General features: G+C 45.9%; 1 protein-coding gene across 4 annotated transcripts in view; it reads left to right on the plus strand.

The window, feature by feature from the left end:
* The window catches only part of SGPL1 (sphingosine-1-phosphate lyase 1), a 490,430-nt gene that overhangs the window by 269,591 nt on the left and 202,133 nt on the right, over positions 1–18,706 (plus strand). For all 4 annotated transcript variants that reach the window (XR_015295917.1, XR_015295918.1, XR_015295919.1 and 1 more), the window contains exons 8-10: positions 760–868; positions 6,108–6,206; positions 15,833–15,979. Coding sequence is in view for 1 of the 4 variants with exons in the window: in XM_086922046.1 (XP_086778172.1) it covers positions 760–868; positions 6,108–6,206; positions 15,833–15,979 (355 nt within the window). In the remaining 3 variants the exon portion in view is untranslated. The remainder of the gene's footprint in view (positions 1–759; positions 869–6,107; positions 6,207–15,832; positions 15,980–18,706) is intronic.

Here is an 18,706-nt window from a genome sequence, read left to right on the forward strand (position 1 = left end):
CACCTCTCAGGACCATTCCTCAAGACCAGTTCTACTAGGGCGAGCACCAGACACCACTAATACCGTAGTATATCCAGCTCATCCCAGAGGTGAAGCTGCTGAACCAATCACGAATGCACCCAAACCTACACCGAGCAGAGACAATAGAGCAAACATGGCTCTCACACTGGAGGAGTGTAAACACAACTTTTCATACATTGGCGTACAGCAAAAGTAGGCAAATTTGCTAAACAAATTGCTACATTATGAGACCTGACAAGACAAAAAAAATGGTTTGAAGCGGTCGACATTGGCTGCTCTAAAGGGCAATTTTTCCTAAGCATTTTTAAAGTCAAAACCCCTTCCCCCTATGAGACTTATTGGCTTTGTCAATTTTCTTTTTTGCCATGTTGTATAGCAGTGCGGCTGCTGTGCAGCATAGTCAAAATGATTTAAAACAGCGCTATGATATGGTCAGTGCTGGTGGTGTCGTAGCCTAGATTTTTGAAAATAATTTCAGCCATGCTGCTATACAACATGGCAAAAAATTTTTTTGATACAGCCAATAGCTCTTGCTTGAGTGAGTTCTATTGGCTTTGCCACTTATAATTTTACGGGGTCGCCACCCAAAAAACAACGCTTACACTATTTAAACATTATTTCGAAATTCGGTATTAACCATTTTGGGGTGGCAAAAAGCTACGGTCCACTCTCTTTTATTTCCTAATGTGTCTTACAGTTTGGATCAGTTGTTTAACGCAGCTCTTTACATTGTTGCAGAATTGCGCCGACCAGTGCACATGCAGCGTTTGATAAAGCAGCTCATTATTTCGGAATGAAGATGGTACACATTCCTTTGGACCAGACGACTATGCAAGTCAATGTTAAGGTACAGTTAAAACTCTGATAAATCGTGAAGCTATATGCTATGGAAATTGAGATACTATCTTTTATACTCCACACTATCATTTTGCTAATTATGTAATTTTTTTATCTCATTGGATGTAGGTAAAAGCAGATAATAGTTCATTGAGCAGGAAATGCTGTTTTTCCTGGCATACTAAATTGTAAATAATGTTTGTCCTATAAACAGTTTGCTGCAATTGTTTCGAGTAACAGCGGTCCCATGCAAATGATTCAATGTATGACAATGAATATGGACGAGATCAGTACCATATTTAGAGTGACATGTCCAGTCGGACAGAGGTCTGCAATTTTTTACTCAATTGACAAATTTACATTTACAAGAAGATTACCTTCAAAAATCGCCAGTGTGGGGCACAAGCCTGTACCCAAACACAATCGGGTCAGATACAGAAGGTGACAAAGAACAGGGCTTTTAAGGCAAACGCAAGGTTTTCTGTGAGAATTCAGTGTAAAGAAAATTAAAAAAGGCACCATTACATATACACAATATTTCAATCATAAGTTTTTGTATATGATGCACAACAAGTCAACGGCGTTTCGATCCCACTTTTAAATCATGGGGACCATCATCAGGACATTAATTAATGCCTTATTGATTTAAGCCTCTAATGCCTAAAGAGGAAGGAAAGAAACATACATATATTTAAGGACATACACTTAGAATTTACACGTTATATGGGTGACTTAGTGTACCATAATAGATGTGTTTTACCAAAAGTGAGGGGTCGGAAAATTATAGGGCCATGTGCACTCCTGATTGTGGATAGGTAGAGTTGGTGACTCGGTTCTACCTGTGTTGATGGTGGCTAAGTGAGACTAAGGGTGGCTGGTGCATTTGCGTGCAAAAATCAATACTGCCGAGGTGTAGAGATCATAGAAACCATTCGATTCGTCGAAGGTGTGGTGAGGTTCAATCTGGTCTAGGAAGCGGAGCCGTGATCGTAATATATACATTGCGCCGAGTGACATGTTGAGAGTGCTTCACAATTGTGAAATGAAGCCGATTGCTGTGGTTAAAATTGTAGCGCGGACACGTAGAACGCCGAGTAACACGTGTGTGGAGTGAGACGCGCAATAAACAACGGGAGCTCACCGGGAAATAGGAGGTGCCCGGGAGTAATGAGGCGCGACCTAGATAGGGACCTGGTGGAGGCGGGTACTGCCCTGCAGGATGCAAAAAGGGGGAAGATTAAATGCCTGTCATTTCTCGGTAGCCGATGTGCACTCAGAAATGAGGCGGGTCTTACCACAATCGGGCGTAGTACTGGTCTCGTTGCCTAATAGCAGTTGCCGCGGGCCAGGAGCAACCTGTATACAAATTAATTAGGCGCGTTAGGGAGAAATAGAGATACGGTGGCTGCCGTAACCCTTCAGCACAGAGACTTACCGGGTCAGACGGTGCATTGAATGGCTTCCTGGCTTCCTCATGGGGAATGCCGGATACAAGGTTAAAATGGCCATAGCAGCAATCCTGATTGGACAGAGCTACGGGGGGAGTGTCGGGCATAAAAATAAAAGAGGGGCTCGTAAAGGCGGCCATATTGGAGTGCTCAGGTGGGGTAGGGTACATAATTACAGTGCAAGTGAACCATGCACGGCGCAGTGAATATTGCAAAAAGTTAAGTAATCACTTGGCAGATAAGAACATTTGTGAAAATCACATTATTTACATCTGAAAACCATTTTTCAGATGTGAATATTGGAATTATAATGGAAACTAGATTAGAGAAGTCCAGTCCTCTTGGAGGTTAAGTCCAGAATTAAGGCTGTCCGTTTTTAGTATCCACTTGAGCTCTTCTCTGTTTAGCATCCGCGTCACCACCTCTTGGTGGTATGATGATTTGGCTGATTACAGTCCAACGTATATCATTTTCCGTGTGTCTTTTAGTGGAAGAATGTTCGACCAAAGGGGCATTAGCTGTGCCACAACGAATCCTGCTCCGATGTTGTGAGATTCTTAGCTTGATTTTTTGTTTGGTCTGGCCCACATAAATGAGGTCGCAGGGGCAGAAAATTGCATAAATGATATTGCAGCTGTTGCAGTTTGTAAATGTCTTTAGTTCATTCTTAACATCTTTAAATACAAATTCCTTGCATTCAATGGAAAAGTCACAAACAACACACAACCCACACTTTGAATGGCCTCGGAGGGGTGATAGGGACCAATAATCATTGAGCGTGGTGTTTACAGTGGATGTGGGGGGAAAGGGCCGCCCTGACCAATTGGTCCTTAAGGTTTTTACTTTTTTTGAAAGCAAATAAAGGGGATTCCCACTCGAGCTGCCCAGAGTTAAGTATGTACCATTTTTTTTTGATACTCTGTTTTACCCGATTGGAGACAGTAGAAAAGGTGGTGACACAGAGCAACTTGTCAGTAGGTTTTTTGGGTTTGGGCTCCAATAGAGTCTCTACAGTAGCTGTCATCCCAGGGCCCTGAGAGACAGCTTACCCTATTCACAATTTTTGAGGCTGAGACGTAATTGTTTTAGAAAAGAGGACTACTTCACTGAGGCTAACACCCTGTCTGTTAAACTTAGAAATAGAGGCTATCCAAGACGCTTAATAAAGAATTCAATGAAGAGGGCCTGGTACTGCCCCCGTGAGACTCTGCAAAAACGCGGGACAATCACCCGGCGAAGAGAGGCAGACCGCAGGGGACGGTTTGGCACATAAAACGCAAAGCGCTTCCTAAGATAAGTAGAACCAAGTCCATACAGGGCCGGATGGACCAGGGTAATAGCCTTAAACTGGACACGCTGCTTCACAGGCAGTTAGTGTAACTCCCATTGGTGATGCCTAGCACTGGTTCGACTCGAGGCATTGTACAAGAGTCTTGCCGTGGCATTCTGTATCGCTTGAAGCTTTTCACCAGATACCCAGGTAAGCCAATAAACAGAGCATTTGAATAGTCAAGGCGCGAGAGGATAAGAGCACGAGCAACTGCCTCTTTGGCGCCTCTTGGGAGCAGGGGAAAAATCCTTCTAAGGATTTTGAGTGTTCCAAAACATATCCCGGTCAGTTTTTTTAACATGGTCAGTAAAACGCAAGTCCATGCAGAACCACAACCCAACATTTTTGACAGATCCATCATCAAAGTGCGGACAGGGAAATTGAGACGGCCAGAGGTATTGTCTGAAGTTCAGGGGAAACTGGCCATACAAAAGAACCTCAGACTTATCGTTACACTTCAAAGAAGCCTGGGCTAACCAGCAGAAGACAGAGGCCAGGCACGACCGGGCCATGGTGGTATCCAAATCCGGGCCCTTCCAGGTGAACAGCAGCTGAGTATCATCAGCATACTTGCAATAAAGACTTCTTTAACATTTAATTTAGTGAGATAGAGCAAAATGTAAATTCTTTGAATCTGCGACAAAGGGAATCCAAAAAGGTAGAATCCTTAGGTAAATTAAGTGTTTGTGTCCGAGAATCTAGCATTACACAATCAATCAATAAATAAAAAGCTTTATTCGGCTGATATTCAACCATAAAAGTACCTACTATGAATAATACATAAAACAAATCCGAGTACAGCTGCAATAGTTTCCTGTACAAAATCTGTCGTAATAAACAAATTCAACGTGAAAAAGGATAAAACATGCATAAAAAGAACCTTCTCAAAGTGCTTCGTACTTCTAAGACGATGCTACAGTACATTATTTGGAGCCAACATGAATACAGATAAAAAACAGAAACTCAATCAAAGTGCATTGAACTTATACAGCGTACAGCTGCCCGTATATAAGAACTTGCCTAAAAAAAAAAAACATGTTTCGTAATCATGAAGCTGTTTAAAAAGAGTAGCGATTGAGTGCAGTTTGTCAGATTTCTAGTTTTAATGAAAGGAATAAAATAGCATATTTTGGTATAAACCACAGAAAATGGTAAAATGTAGTGTAGACTGGTTGGAGGTGTTATTACAAGGACATACAAGCGATTCCAAATTGTTCTGAAAGCCTAGGCGAAAACATAATAAGTATAATATCGTATCTGCCCGGAAGTGAAACATTAAAGAACATTCCCATTTCCCACTGCGTAAGTAATTGCTGAGGGTATTTTTAGGGTTTACCTACAAATAACTTGGAATGGATGATTTTAATGTTTCTGTGCTTAACCTTTTTCCGTATGGCCATGTTTGAACTGGGGTGGTGTGGAGTGCAAAAAAAAACGATGGAATTAGACCCAGATCTCTGTACTGGGGTGAATGTATGACATTGTTCTGCATTCTGTCCAACTGTTATTTTTGCATTTAACCTTTTTCCTAGGCATAAGTTAGCAATAAAGTTTGGACTTGCTTCCTACCCATTGTAACGCATGTTTCAACATTAGTGAAGGCCTGAGATAAACCAATAGCATCAAAAGATTTTTATTTTTTACAAATGGTAGCCACGGAATATCCAGGATTTTGTCACATGCTATGCAGTCCTTCATTATATCTCTTTTTAGCTGTGCCTCTTAGTTTTTCAAAATCGAAAGCCATTGCAGCAGGGGACAAATTTGGATGTGGTCTTTGAAGTAACTTAACCCCAACTCCTTGTGTCAGATAAAATGCGAGGTAGAGAGAGGGACAAATAAAAGCTTCCAGTAGAATCATTTTTCCTACATCTGAATAGCTGAGGGATCCCTACTGCCACAGACTCCTGCTCCATACACAGTAACCAGTACACCGCTACCCTAATGATTAGCCCTTTGAAGGCCGGCACCATTTTGTTGAATGTTTAGACATCTTTAGAAAGACTACCAATTCTGGCTTCTGCATTTCGGATTATGCTTTCCACCAAAGTAGCATATGATGGCAATGGTGGTAGTTGTGACTTGGCTAAGGAGAGGAAAAGTGTCGGACTGTCCTTACCTAGTCCACTAGTTAATCAGCACATCTTTACCAACTTTCCAGCTCAATATTCTGTACATTAGTAGCACGCTTTTGCATTACTTAGTTCTTTCTATGAATTCGAAGAAGTTGCTTATGATTCTTTGTCAGTGTTTAAGAATTCAGTGATGAACATTAATTATAAATACTACTGTAATCTATTGCTTGCCTATTTGCACAGCCATATCTTTTGCTATCTGTTCAGGGCTGTTTTCCAGAAAGTTGCGCTAGAAATTATTCTTAAAACTGTTCGAATCAGCTACATCATAACTTGCATTCATGCATTCTGTATTTCCCTAACTTTTGTTATATAAACCATTGTTTCTATATTCAGGCACTGAAAAGAGCAATTACCAAGAATACTGCAATGATAGTCTGCTCAGCTCCTCAATTCCCACACGGAATAATCGACCCAATTGAGGACGTGGCAAAGGTAATGAAAATACAATTCTGATTTTCATAGATTTAGGAAAAGGAGAAGGCAACATCTTCCTCATTTTTAAGTGCTGTGTTTTTTACTTTTTCCATTTTATCATCATTCAAACTTAAATCTGCAATAACAATTGTTACTGGATTACTGGATTGCTGATGCACATTTTTTTTAAAGTTTGATGAGTAATTCCTAATGCTGGTGACACCAGGGGCTTCGGGCAGATTCCCATGGGGGCCACATACCTACTGATGTTCCTTATGCTAGTTCAGGGGGATTATTCTGGAACATTGTGAGTTGTGCTAGTAAGGCTTCTTATTTAGATTTACCTGGATTTTTAAAAACAATTTCCAATACTTTTTCCCTTGGAAACTTGGTATACGAATACTGTCCTACTTCCTGGTTATGTGTGCTGGGGAAAAAAAGTCTCCATACTATTAATTCCACCGTTGAAGCCTAATATTGAATTTTGACAATTATGCACATGGAAAGGATTGTGGTTAACATTTCATCTGTATCACTGATGAGGATAGTTTTTTGTGAATCTCTGCAATATACAGATGAATCTTGTGATAGCCCATGTTTGTTTACCCATATGAAAAGAAAATACGTGATTTGGGTAAAACAGAATGTATTAACACATTTCCTAAGTTGCAAGACAAAGAGTGTTAGATATCAGTAGTAACTTTGAATTTCAACTACAACGTTTTATGTGCTGTTAAATCGATAGATTGAATTTGATGGTCAATTCCAAAGGCTGTGCAAGAAGTCTTTCGCAAGAAGTACTATTGTTTTTCAGAAGAACTGCTAAAGCAATTTTTCAGTAATTCGTGACTCTGTGTACTTCGAGTACAAATATGGACAATCGGATAGAACCCGATGCTGTAACTTAGACACATAGAATATTTGAATAGACTTTACTTGTGAACCGTAACTTAATTTGCCTACAGGATACAGAGGCATTTCTGGCTCCCATTTTATGATGCATTTCTAAGCAGAAGTATCAAATTCCGATTAATGACAATATAACGAATTTTGCATTCAATTAAGGTGTGACCGAGACCTTGCAGCTTAACTGTAGTCTCAAAAAAAATTGCTATGTTTGTATTGTCAACGGATGAGGGGACATAGTCTGGTCTGTTTGCATCCACCCTTGTGTATACTTTTGTAGGACCTGACACCTTTAATGAGCAAAGTCCCAGATTCCTCATATTTTGTCACCCAAACAGGAAGGGCAATTACATTCTTCTGACTGCTACGAAAGCTTGACGAGGATGCCATGCCCACCTTGGTCTAACCAAAGCAAGACATAGACTAACTAGTTAAAAATATTAAATGCGAAATACTTGAAAACATTCAAAAGAATCCCTTCTTTTTTCCATGTATTGGGTTTACACATTTGTGCATGTGTGGTTGTTTTGGTTTGAAGACTCTGGGTAGAATGTGTGTGTGCTGCATTGGATTTTGCCAGGCAGCTCGAGTCGTGTAGTGTGGATCGGAAGGGGTAGGCGTAGAGTAGATTACTCTCTGCTTCTCCGAGGACCAGCCTTATGGCAATCTATTTGATTCTGACACAATGCCTCTACCTGCCTCGTGGCCTGGCACATGTTTTTCGCAACTTTTTTGAAGCAGACTCTGATAACTATCAGTATGATGATGAATTGTTTTCTCAGTACACTGAGGGCAATTGGTATGGGTACTTTTAAGATGCCAGTGGAAGTAGCAGAGGCTGTTGGGAGTTGTGGTCGAGCTGAGGAGGGTCAATGTAGTTTGATGCATTTGCTGCTCTTTCCTTGTCTATTTGACTTTGAAGGATTTTCTCACAGATCGTAAACCTAGATCATTGGGGTCTTCCAAACACTTTCACATGAGTTATCCCTTGTGTCCAGCATCCTGTGCGAAATCTTTGCACAATAGGTTCTTACCTGTATCTATGCGTTTTTAGTCTTTATTATGTATGCTAGTTATAATCTTTTCCTCTCATTCTGCTCCTTTTTGATGACATTTACAATGGTTGAAGACCAGTTGGTGGCTTAAATTGTTTGCTGACATTTGGTAGTTGATGGGCGAGTTCAGACTCTGTTCTAAAGTGCATGGGGTATCAGAAATATTCCTTGTTGGATCTGGCCCTTTTTGAAAGTTTATACCCTGACGTTTTGCCTCCTATATTTTGTACCTGTTTTTGTTGGTTTTAGGACTCCGGGCACATTACCACTGCCGATTAGTGCATCTGATTCCTTCACGTAGAACTATCCCTAGGCGTGAGACTGGATCCGGGAAACTTTTGCCACAGCATCCCTGCGCATCAGGGGCGGGGCGTCATCACGCAACTCTGCCCAGGTGTTGTCTGCGTACTTGAAGTCAGCGAGGTCACATAAGACCCGCTATGTCAGTTTTTTCCTTTTCCGTGTGCAACGCGGATCCAGTCCTTGCTACGGGCCTGTTTAGGCCCCTTTTCTTCCATTTCTTTTTTGGTGGAACAGTGCGCGAATTCCTTCGGGCTTCAAAACTTGCACGTTTTGTGACCGTCTCATGTCTGAGACGGACCCGCACCTCATTTGTATGTGGTGTTTGGGGGAGGATCACAGCACCACTGATTGCGCGGCTTGCCAACAGTTGAAGCCGAAGTCGCGGCGGGAGCGCCGGATTAAACTTCTATCGGCGCTTCTCTCCAGGTCGACGTCCTACCCTCAGTCTGCTTCAGCGGACAGCTTCATATACGGCCGTGGTTGTTGTCCTCGCTTTCTCCGATGTCACATGAGCGTCGCTCCCTGGTGGGTAAGTGTCGCAGTTTGTCCCCGGGCTGGTTTACGGCCTGCCGGGGGGCGTGGACTCTCTGCGGGTGATGTGGACCCACGTGTCGTCCTAGCCACAGTTTCCCGGTGTTAGGGCGTTGAGAGTCCAAATGGAGACATACGCGGCTGCTTTGCAGGCCTTGCTGGCGTCTCCTTCTTCCCCTCCTGGGGTGTCAGCGGATCCCTCCGCGGGGCCGCCGGCGACTCTGGCCCCGGCTCCAACTGGTTCAGATCCAGGCTTGGAGGATGTGGTGCTGTTGGGGTGCGGCTCCTCCGGGGCACCTCCTTCAGGCCACAGCGTCTGCCTCGCCGCAAACTCCCAAGGGAGTCCCTGTTGTGTAGCAGGAGGTCGCCGGGACTCGGGTCGCATCCAGAACCCCTCTCGGTCCTTTGACAGGGTGGTCCTGTCTAAGGCTGAGGTGACGCCGCTACGGCGCCGGCAGCAGCTTGACCGTGCTGAGCCACAGGGGTCGGTGGACCCTCCTCGTTCCACTCTCGGTCGAGGCCGAGGGAGGACCCCTCGTCCCTCTCCAGGCCCCTCTCGTCCCTCCCCACAGGCGGCTGCCTTATCGGAGGGCGAGTCGGAGGGTGAATCGTCCCTGGCACCGTCTCATAGGTTGCCGAGCGATCTACCCCTCATTCTGGGCCGCAGCTGGCAGAGGGCTTCGTGTCACTCCCCAGGCCTGTCTCGTTCCCCCACGCAGGTGGCTGCCTCGGGCCGGTTCGGCTCTAGCTCCACTCCGGTCTCCGGTGCGGGGTGACTTGGAAGAACATTGTCGGGTGACGCCGAATGGTGCCAACGTCCTGCCTCAGGCAGCGGACTCTACAGCTCCGTGCAGGGATCGTACCGCAGATTCATCTTCAGACGCTCCTTCTCTGGAGGCAGCCTGTATATTGGTGTTTTCCTCCCTGGAGACTGGTCGCCATGTGGTGTTTTTTTCACCGGCGTCGAAGGGCGGCTCCCCACCCTTCTTGAGGCAGAGGTGTTAGTTGGAAGAGCAGCAGGTCTCATTAATTGGCTCCTTCTGACTTCCAGGTCTGGCCCTTGCCCGTCACGCTTGGCCTCGGGGGGCGGCCGGTTTAGTTTGCAGCTGTCGCCCATGGAGGAGCTGCTTTCTCCACCACGGTTCCCTACGGAGGCGGGTGCGGCCTTCGCTCAAGCGGTGTCCACGGCTGTGGGCATCCTGCATATGGGTGAACCGGTGGCTCACTTTCCGGCGGACCATCTATTGGAGGGCCTCCACCAGGACTCTGGTGTGAGGGAAATCTTATTTCCCTTTTAAGGTTTGCTCCTTTCTTCCTTGACGGGGGCTTGGAGGCGTCCCGCCTCGGGGGACTCGGTGCCTCCACATCTTCTGCACCGGCACCTCCCGGCGCAGCGTGACCTGGCGTGTCTTTCCCATCACCCCTCGGCCGCCAGCCCCCTTTTGCGGACTGCCTTTCCCTCCCTGCCGCCAACGTTGACTCCGCCATCCCGAGAGGCCCACCGGCTGGACTCTTGGGGCCGCAATATGTTCGCCTCGGCCAGCGCTGCCCTGCGGGCCCTTAACACCTTGTATGTGCTGGCTTGGGCCTCCTCCTGTTTGTGGGACTCGGCTGAGTCTCTGGCAGCGACCCAGGAGACTGGTCAGGTGGACTTATGGCATAATGTTTTGGATGGCCGCGAGCTTGCAGCGTTTATTCTCTGCTCCGCTCTGGACATCTTGGAGGTGCGAGGCCGGGCGTTGGCTTCCTCAGTCGCTCTCCGTCGCCATGATTGGCTTCTGGACGGGGTGTTCCATGAGAATATTCGGGAGCGACTCATCGACCTTCTGTTTGATGGCAGCCTGTTGTTTCATGCCCCGGCCGACTCCTCCGTTCAACGGCTCTTGGCAGGTCTCCATCCTCCTCCGCCTTGTATGTGTAAATGTATTGGCATTTATATAGCGCACTACTTACCCGTAGGGTCCCAAGGCGCTTCAACCGCTGCGAAACCCTTCCTGGCTTCCCTGAGAGATGGTCCCTTAATGGGTATCTCCAGGGTGAGACCAGGCATCCCCGGCGGTCTGGTGGGGCCGTTAGTGAAGATGAGGCAAGCTAATGCCCAGAGTTGCCGAGTGTGATCGCTGATCAGAGTGGGCACCGAGGCGAGAGAATTATCGAGTCCGCTGACTCTGGTCCAGAAACCTGCCGCGCCGGGAATCGAACCCTGGTCCCGGGCCGTCCTCTGCTCTCGGGTCTGCCGCCTCTAACCAGTGAGCCACACTACTTATCCTCCTCCTCATCCTCCTCCTCATCCGTCCCCTCCTTAGTGACTCCTGATTTGGGTTGATTCTGGGCCTTCTTAGGCCGGTTGTTCTGGCTGTGGAGTGTGTGTTCTGGCCATTGGCATCCTTCCTTTAGACTTTGGCATTGTTGGCTGCTGGACGGCCCTTTTGTTGCTTGTGTGTGCGTGTTCTGCCGGAGTTGCTGCGCAGGCTTGACCCTGAGATTAGGCCTCCTGCTTTGCTTGGTCTGCTTGTCAAGCCTCCTACGGGGTTGTTTTTTTCCCCTGTGTCTCTTTCGTTTTTCCTCTGCTGCGGAAGTTCTTCCAAAGCTGGTTCCCATATCTTGGGACTTAACATATCCTATGTGGGGTAGTGCTAGCTGTCATATCGCTTGCGCTCTGCTAAGGGGTTCTGGTCGCCTTTGGGTGCCTGTTCTCCATGCCGTTTATGTAGGTTGCTTTTGCTTCCCGAGATCGTGTGCACCGCCACTCGTATTGGTGTGCCCGGGCATCTCCTCCTCTCCCTACTCCTGCCCTGAGGTCTGGGAGGATCCTGTGTTCTCCCTTGCCAGATGCTGCTTACTCTGCCTTCCTGGGGCCTCAGGCTGTTCTTCTTGCGTCTGGCGGCTTTGACTGCCGGCGCTGTTCTGGCTGGCAGGTTGCTCTCCTCTGGAGTGGGTTCGCCTTCGTTTCCTTGGGTCCTCTAGGCTTCTTCTTCCGCTCTTGGCATTGGGTGGCAGCTGGTTTGCCTTGTCGGGGAAGTGTGGTGCTTCGGCCTCTCCGACCTTGCCCTTGGTTCCTCTGCTGTGAGTGTACGGAACTCTTCAGCCTTCTTCTCCCTCCTACAGCCTTTTGGAGTCGGTGGGGTTCTGCTTGTGGGGGTTTCCTTTGCCTGGCAGGGACGAGGTTCTACCTGGTCCACAGATCTTGTTCCCTGTGGGGCCCTCTGTTCTGTATTGGTTTGTGGGGTCCTTTCGCAGACCTTCCTTCCCAGGGTGTATTGCTTGGGTATCTATTCTACGTGAAGGAATCTATGGCTAGTAGTCTCTATCAGATGTACGATATTCTTACCTCGGTAACAATGTATCTGGTAGAGAAGATTCTAGCCTCAGAATCCTTCACGGCCCACCCTTCCTCCCTATTCTGCAAGGACCCTTGGGTTGGTCTTCGGTACTCTCCTCCCTGTGGGTGGCTGTGTCTCCTGTGAGTGCTACCTTGTTCTTGACGGGTGGCTCCGTCTGGGTGCGGTTAATTCCTCCTTGGTTCTTTGGAGGATGGGGTTCCGGTGCCCTGCTGCCGTCTACTCCAGGGTTGAAGGGGATTGCTTTCTATCACTGTCCTCCCTCCCCTCCCTTACTTCCATTGCTATCCTCTGATTAAGGGTCCTCTGGCCTGTCGTGCCCTTGTCCCTTGTGGGTGGTTGCCCTCTATGTTGGGATGGCTTGGAGATTTGTTGTCCCTGTCTGTCTTGGGACTGGTTCCCTTCCTTGCTCAGGATGGGGACGGTAGGTTTACTCCGTGTGCCATGACTTTTACGCATGTTCCTTGCCTCAGGTGCACAGGGGTGGGAGGCTGTCTATGTGCTGGCAGGGTGGCTGCACATGGCTCTGCTTGTTCTTTCTTCTTTACATGCCTTTGGGTTCTGCGGTGTTGACACTACTCTGGTGGTGTTAGTCACTGTTTCTTTCCAATTTTTTCTGCTCTTCGCACACTGTTACCATACTTCCACAGTTTATCTGGTGGTTCTGCGTTGTGGTGCAGAAAAGTTCTCTGAAGAAAAATGACGTAGGCGCGCCGGGACGGGTCTAATGTGGCCTCGCTGACGTCACATATGCGGACGACGCCTGGGCAGTCGTGTGATGTCGCCCTACCCCCGGCGCGCAGGGATGTTGTGGCAAAAGTTTTCCGGATCCAGTCTCATGCCAGGGGATAATTCTATGTGAAGGAATCTGGGGCTAGAATAGTCTCTACCAGATACATTGTTACCGAAGGTAAGTAACTCGTACTGCAGTGCAAGTGCTTCCTGTATAAATTGATGATTTGCATATTTGATTTACTGGTAAGTCCCTAGCAAAGTACACTATGTATGCCAAGGGCCTGTAAATAAATTGCTACTAGTTGACCTGTAGCACTGGTTGTGCCACCCACATGAGTAGCCCTGTTAACATGGCTAAGGCCTGCCATTGCATTGGCTGTGAATGCAGTTTGAAACTGCCATGTCGACCTTGCAAGTGCACCTACTTGCCAGGCCCTAACCTTCCCTTTTACTTTGCATAGGGAGCCCTAAGGTAGGCCAGAGGTACCCCCATGGACAGGGTGCAGTGTATGTGAAAGGTGGGACATGTATGTACTGGTGTGTTACATGTCCTGAAAGTGAAATACTGCCAATTTCGTTTTTCTCTATTGGTAGGACTACATCTCCCATAGGGTATCATTGGAGCTGCCTTATAACATTTTACAAGTGTAACTTTCAATTGGTAACAGTTGGAGATTTGGAGTTTGGTCTCGCTGAGCTCAATATGTAAAAATACATATTTTAGTGAAGATGGTTTGTAAATTGTGTGTTTGGAAAATTCCACTTTTGGAAAATGGTCATTTAGTTGCATTACCATGCTGTGCCTCTGCTTGCCTGTGGATTCAACGTCTGGTTTAGACTGACAGAGGCGATTTTGTGCATTCACTCTAAACAGTCACTCAAAGTTAGTTGAGATGTGCCTTGCAAATCCTGATGGCCCATCACCAGGCTGATGGGTCTTCCTGAGCTAGAGTGGCAGGAGGAGTTCACTGTCACGTGAATAGGGCTCTATCTGCCTTTCACACCGCTGTCTCCACCCCCTGTAGTGGGGCTGGACCAGGGAGGACAGAACTGGTTCTACCAAGCAAGAGAGACTTTCTTTAAAGCCTGCATGCTTCAAAGGCTGAAATTAGTAAAGGGTAGTGTATCTCATGCCCAGAACTTTAGAACACCACTGGATCAAGAGAAATCTCTGCCAAGGAGAAGAGCTAAAGATCTCTAAGGAGGAGCACTGCCTTTTTGCTGTGTGTTGCTTTGCCGGGTTGGCCTGCAGTTGCTGCTTCTGCTTTCGAGAGAAAAGGGACTGGACTTTGTTTTAGTTTCTGCTTGTGAGGTTTCTCCAAGGTCTTGTGTGTGCTTACCTCCTGTTAAGAAGTCTCAGGGCCAGTAAAGACTTCACCTGCAGCAAGCATCCCTGAACTCCACTGCTGGGAGTTCGGACCTGACAAATGGTGCCAGTTCCAGTTCTGGGTCTTGGAGGTAGTTCCTGCTGCAAAGACCTGCAAGACCAGCAAAATCAACACATTGCCTTTCAAACACCTGTTTCTCTGACCCAGCAACTCTGTGTGGGAGAAATTTCCATGCGTCGCTGTCCTGTGGCCAAAGAAATCAACACATCGACTGTCAGCAGCCAACGAAACCGCTGCTTCCTGAATTCAGCACACCGTGCCTCTGAAGTCAGGCGCAGGCCCTGCTGTGCGGCTGAAAGAATCAGCGCATCGTGAGACCGTGGCTTAAGAAATCAGCGCAACACCTGGTTGCCACTGCATCGACCTCCAGCGTATTGCACCTGCTTTATAAGTTTTTCAGATGCATCACAGTCTTGGATTTCAAAGCATCGCTTCCCCCTACAGTTTGGATTCAACGCAACACTTCTTCTACGTGCAGCAGAACTGACCCATCCCCTTCCCGTGGACTCAGGATCCGATGCATTGCTATGTTTTTTTACTCTTCCCTCCTCTGCGGCTGTTTTGCCTTGTGGATTTTGACACATCTGAGGTACTTTGTGTAAAATCACTGCATCCATCTATGGACAGAATTGGTTGCAACCTTTTAAAAGTCATACTTTGAATTGTCTGTGTTGGATTTTTGTTGTTTTGGTCTTGTTTGGTTTAGATAAAGAGACTTTATCTTTCTAAAGTGGTGTGATGTTCCTTTGTAGTGTTTGTTGATTACTGTGTTACGTACAATTACTTTACGCATTGCCTCTGAGATAAGCCTGACTGCGCGTGCCAAGCTACCAAGGGGGTAAATAGGGGTTATTTGGGTGTGCACCTCCATTATACTGACTAGAAGGAAGGGTCCCTACTTGGACGGGGGCAAGCAATTGCCAACTAGAGACCTTCGTTTTTAACGTTCCTATATAACGCAAGACTATCAGGCAATTGGAGCCGTACCCTTCATATATCACAAAGCTTTAGTCTAGCCAGTAACCTAAAAGCAATTCATTGTTACTGACTGAATTCCCACTGTTTGTGGTTCCAGAGATAGTTCCTAGTACCATACTTGCCTCACCTCGAGTATGTTTAATTTTGCCTTAGTGGCAGGTAAGAGAAGACTGCATGTGCCCATCCTTCATTGCGGTCTATATTTTTGCAACTGACAAGTAGATGTCATAGCTACTGTGGTGTTTATGAATTGAAATCAATGCCTTATTACTGCTAATACTTTTTATACCAAAAAAGCACAGGAAATGTGTGTGGTGAAAGGAAGTGACAAATAGATGATATTTTATAATGAATGGAATATTCTGAGGAGGGCCTTCTTGACTTCTAACACTTATTATCTTGCACAGTTGGCCCTAAAGTACAACATTCCCTTTCACGTGGATGCTTGCCTGGGTGGCTTCCTAATTGTCTTCATGGAAAAGGCTGGTTTCGCTCTTGAGCCCTTTGATTTTCGGGTGAAAGGTGTGACAAGCATTTCTGCAGACACGCACAAGGTAAGCCAAGATCACTGTAATCTAATACTTAAGGTACTGCTAGCTGATCGTAGATCTATTCCTTCTTGTGAGCGTATTACCATGCAAAGTTGTAAGTTTAAGAATTATATCCTAGTGAGTGCAATGAAATAGTAATTCACTTCTTATTTAATTCTGTTAAACCCCCATACTTTATATTTTTTCTTTTAAAATGTGTTTTATAAATGTTATTAGACAGTGGGGGTAGCTACTGTGTTATGGTTGAGACAGTGCTTACTGAAAAGGCATTATTTGATTTGCCTATACCTTTTGACACTGTGGATGGATTGGCATCAAATGTAGCAGTCTTCTCACTGAGCTAAGTTTTGGTATGCCAAATTTCATGAAGATCCTTCCCTTGGAGAAAAAAACCTGAAGATTGAAAAGGGGGGAGAGGGGTTGAAAAAAAGCAATGATTTCCTGTTTTAGCTCCCACAAGAAATATTGCCGGAATATATTGTTAAAAACACTGAGCCACTTGGCATAGAAGTAGAATTTTACTCAAAAAGCATGATTTGTTTTGGGTTTGGTGTGAATCTCCTCAGTAGTTTGAGACATAAGTGTTTAGAAAGTCCTCATGCAGCCTTTAATCAGTTAACATTTTTCTTCATCTTCTTCTATTTTAGCTCTCAAGTCTCACCTTTAAAAAATGTTCCCATCTTAAAACTCATAAGCTCCAACTGAGACAAAAAATCCACTGCCCATGAAGGGCCAACCTCAAAGATGACTCATCCCAGGGCAGTAGGCAGGGGTACCCACATATCTGGAAAATACATGGCCATACTATTAAATAAAAACGCGCTGAAAACGGCACAGAAGTCGAAGCCTACTCGCAAGCATGCCTGTGAGTCTTCTGAGTCTCTGTTTCAGGCAGTCAAAAAACACTCACACAAGCAAAGCTGAATACTAAAATGAGTGTCTGGCTTTGTTGGGAAAGCAGGAGGTAGGGTGCAATGACTGGCTATAGGCCAAACCTTGTGCCCAACCCCTCTGAGTAGCACCTGCTATAGGTTAGGAGACCAGGCCCTGCAACCAACACCCTGAGCGCACAGCCACAGGCCATGATCAGCAAGGTAAGGAGCATTTTCGGGTTTGGTGCAGGGCCTGGCGCAGGATCATCCAGTATTCCTAAATATGGTTCACTAGCTGCCTCCTTGACTGCTCCAGCTTTTGTACTATTATTATTAATTAAATTTACAGAGCGCAACTGTCACCATTCTAGGATCTTGGCGCTGATCGCATAAGAGATCAGCAGACCTGCTGCTAGACCTTCAAACAAAGCACTATCATGGATAGTTATCTAGGAAAGAGCTATGTCTTTAAGGCCTTTCTAAACTTCAGCAGATCTTTAACTGATCTAAGAGAAGAAGGTAGCTTGTTCCACAGCTCGGCAGCCTGAACTGTGAAAGCACGGCCCACCTGTATCTTGTTAAATTTATTCACACAAACCAGATTTGCTGACATTGAATGGAGTGGTCTACCTGGGGTATAGGGCTTTAACCCTTCGTTGCAACAGCCATATCCTGGTTATACAGGGATAACGTCTTGTCAGAAATGACTCCAAGATTATAGTCCGCACCAGCGGGGCTAATTCCCTCTTCTGTAGGGAGAGGCCTAAGGTTTGGGGGAAGTTCCATAGGAATTTGTGTAGCTGAACAGCACAATAATTTAGTTTTATCCCCATTTAGCTTAAGGGAGCTCAAGTTTGCCATACACTTCTGAAAGGCCTGTCATGTTGACCACCCTTAATAGACAGGTTCAGCTGGGTGTTGTCTGCATAGTTGACCAGATTGGCACCATATGCCTTTATCAGAGAGATTAGTAGACTCATGTAAACATTATATAAGACAGGACTGAGCGCTGAGCCCTGAGCAACTTCCTGACCCAAGAATTTAAATTCTGAGTGATGGGGGAGCAGTGCTACTGCCTGACACCTGTCATCATGTGGTTCTCCTTAATGGTATCCAGTCGCTCTTTAGTGGAGTTTGTATCTTAAAGTGAGTTTGCTTATGAGTATTGTAGAAAACAATATTACACCATAATACATCATAAGATATGAAGTAGGAACTGGATAAACCCCACAGTATAACTCACTTCAGCTTTAGTTGGATCCCACTTCTTTTCGTGTTCAAAAGTTTTTATTGGTTACTTTCTTGAACAAAGGAATGCAGCATCAAGCAAAATAAATAAAAACATACAATACTACAGAACATGCTATATCAAGAAAAAGGAAGTAAAACGAAAATCAAATACAGACAATCCACATCTATTTGTATACTGCAGCGACAAAGTACATGTGATTACAAATCAAGCTTGAGCAGACTGAAATTTACATTACTATAAGAGTACATTTCATGGGGGCTTGTGTGATTCAAAGATCTGAAAGAAACACGTTAGTTAGATTCCGTTACCTTAGAATATCCCCAGGCATCTGGCTGGATCCGGAAAGATTTTTCATCAGCAGTACCCCTGCACGTCGGTAGGCATCATCGGTAGGCGTCGTCTGCGGCTCCGCGTCCGTTGTCGGCGTCGTGATCGCCGAGATGACGTCGTCATAGTACTTAGACACCGCCCTCGCACACTGACGTCAGTTCTTCTTTTTTCCACGCCAGCAAGCGCAGATCCAGGAAAAGCGTACCCTTAGTCATTCTTTGACTAACTTTTTGGACATTTTGTCTATCTTTTTCGAGTCGACTTCGACTCCTGGTG

The sequence above is a fragment of the Lissotriton vulgaris genome, chromosome 5 (assembly GCF_964263255.1).
Source record: "Lissotriton vulgaris chromosome 5, aLisVul1.2, whole genome shotgun sequence".
NCBI classification, from domain to species: Eukaryota; Metazoa; Chordata; class Amphibia; order Caudata; family Salamandridae; genus Lissotriton; species Lissotriton vulgaris.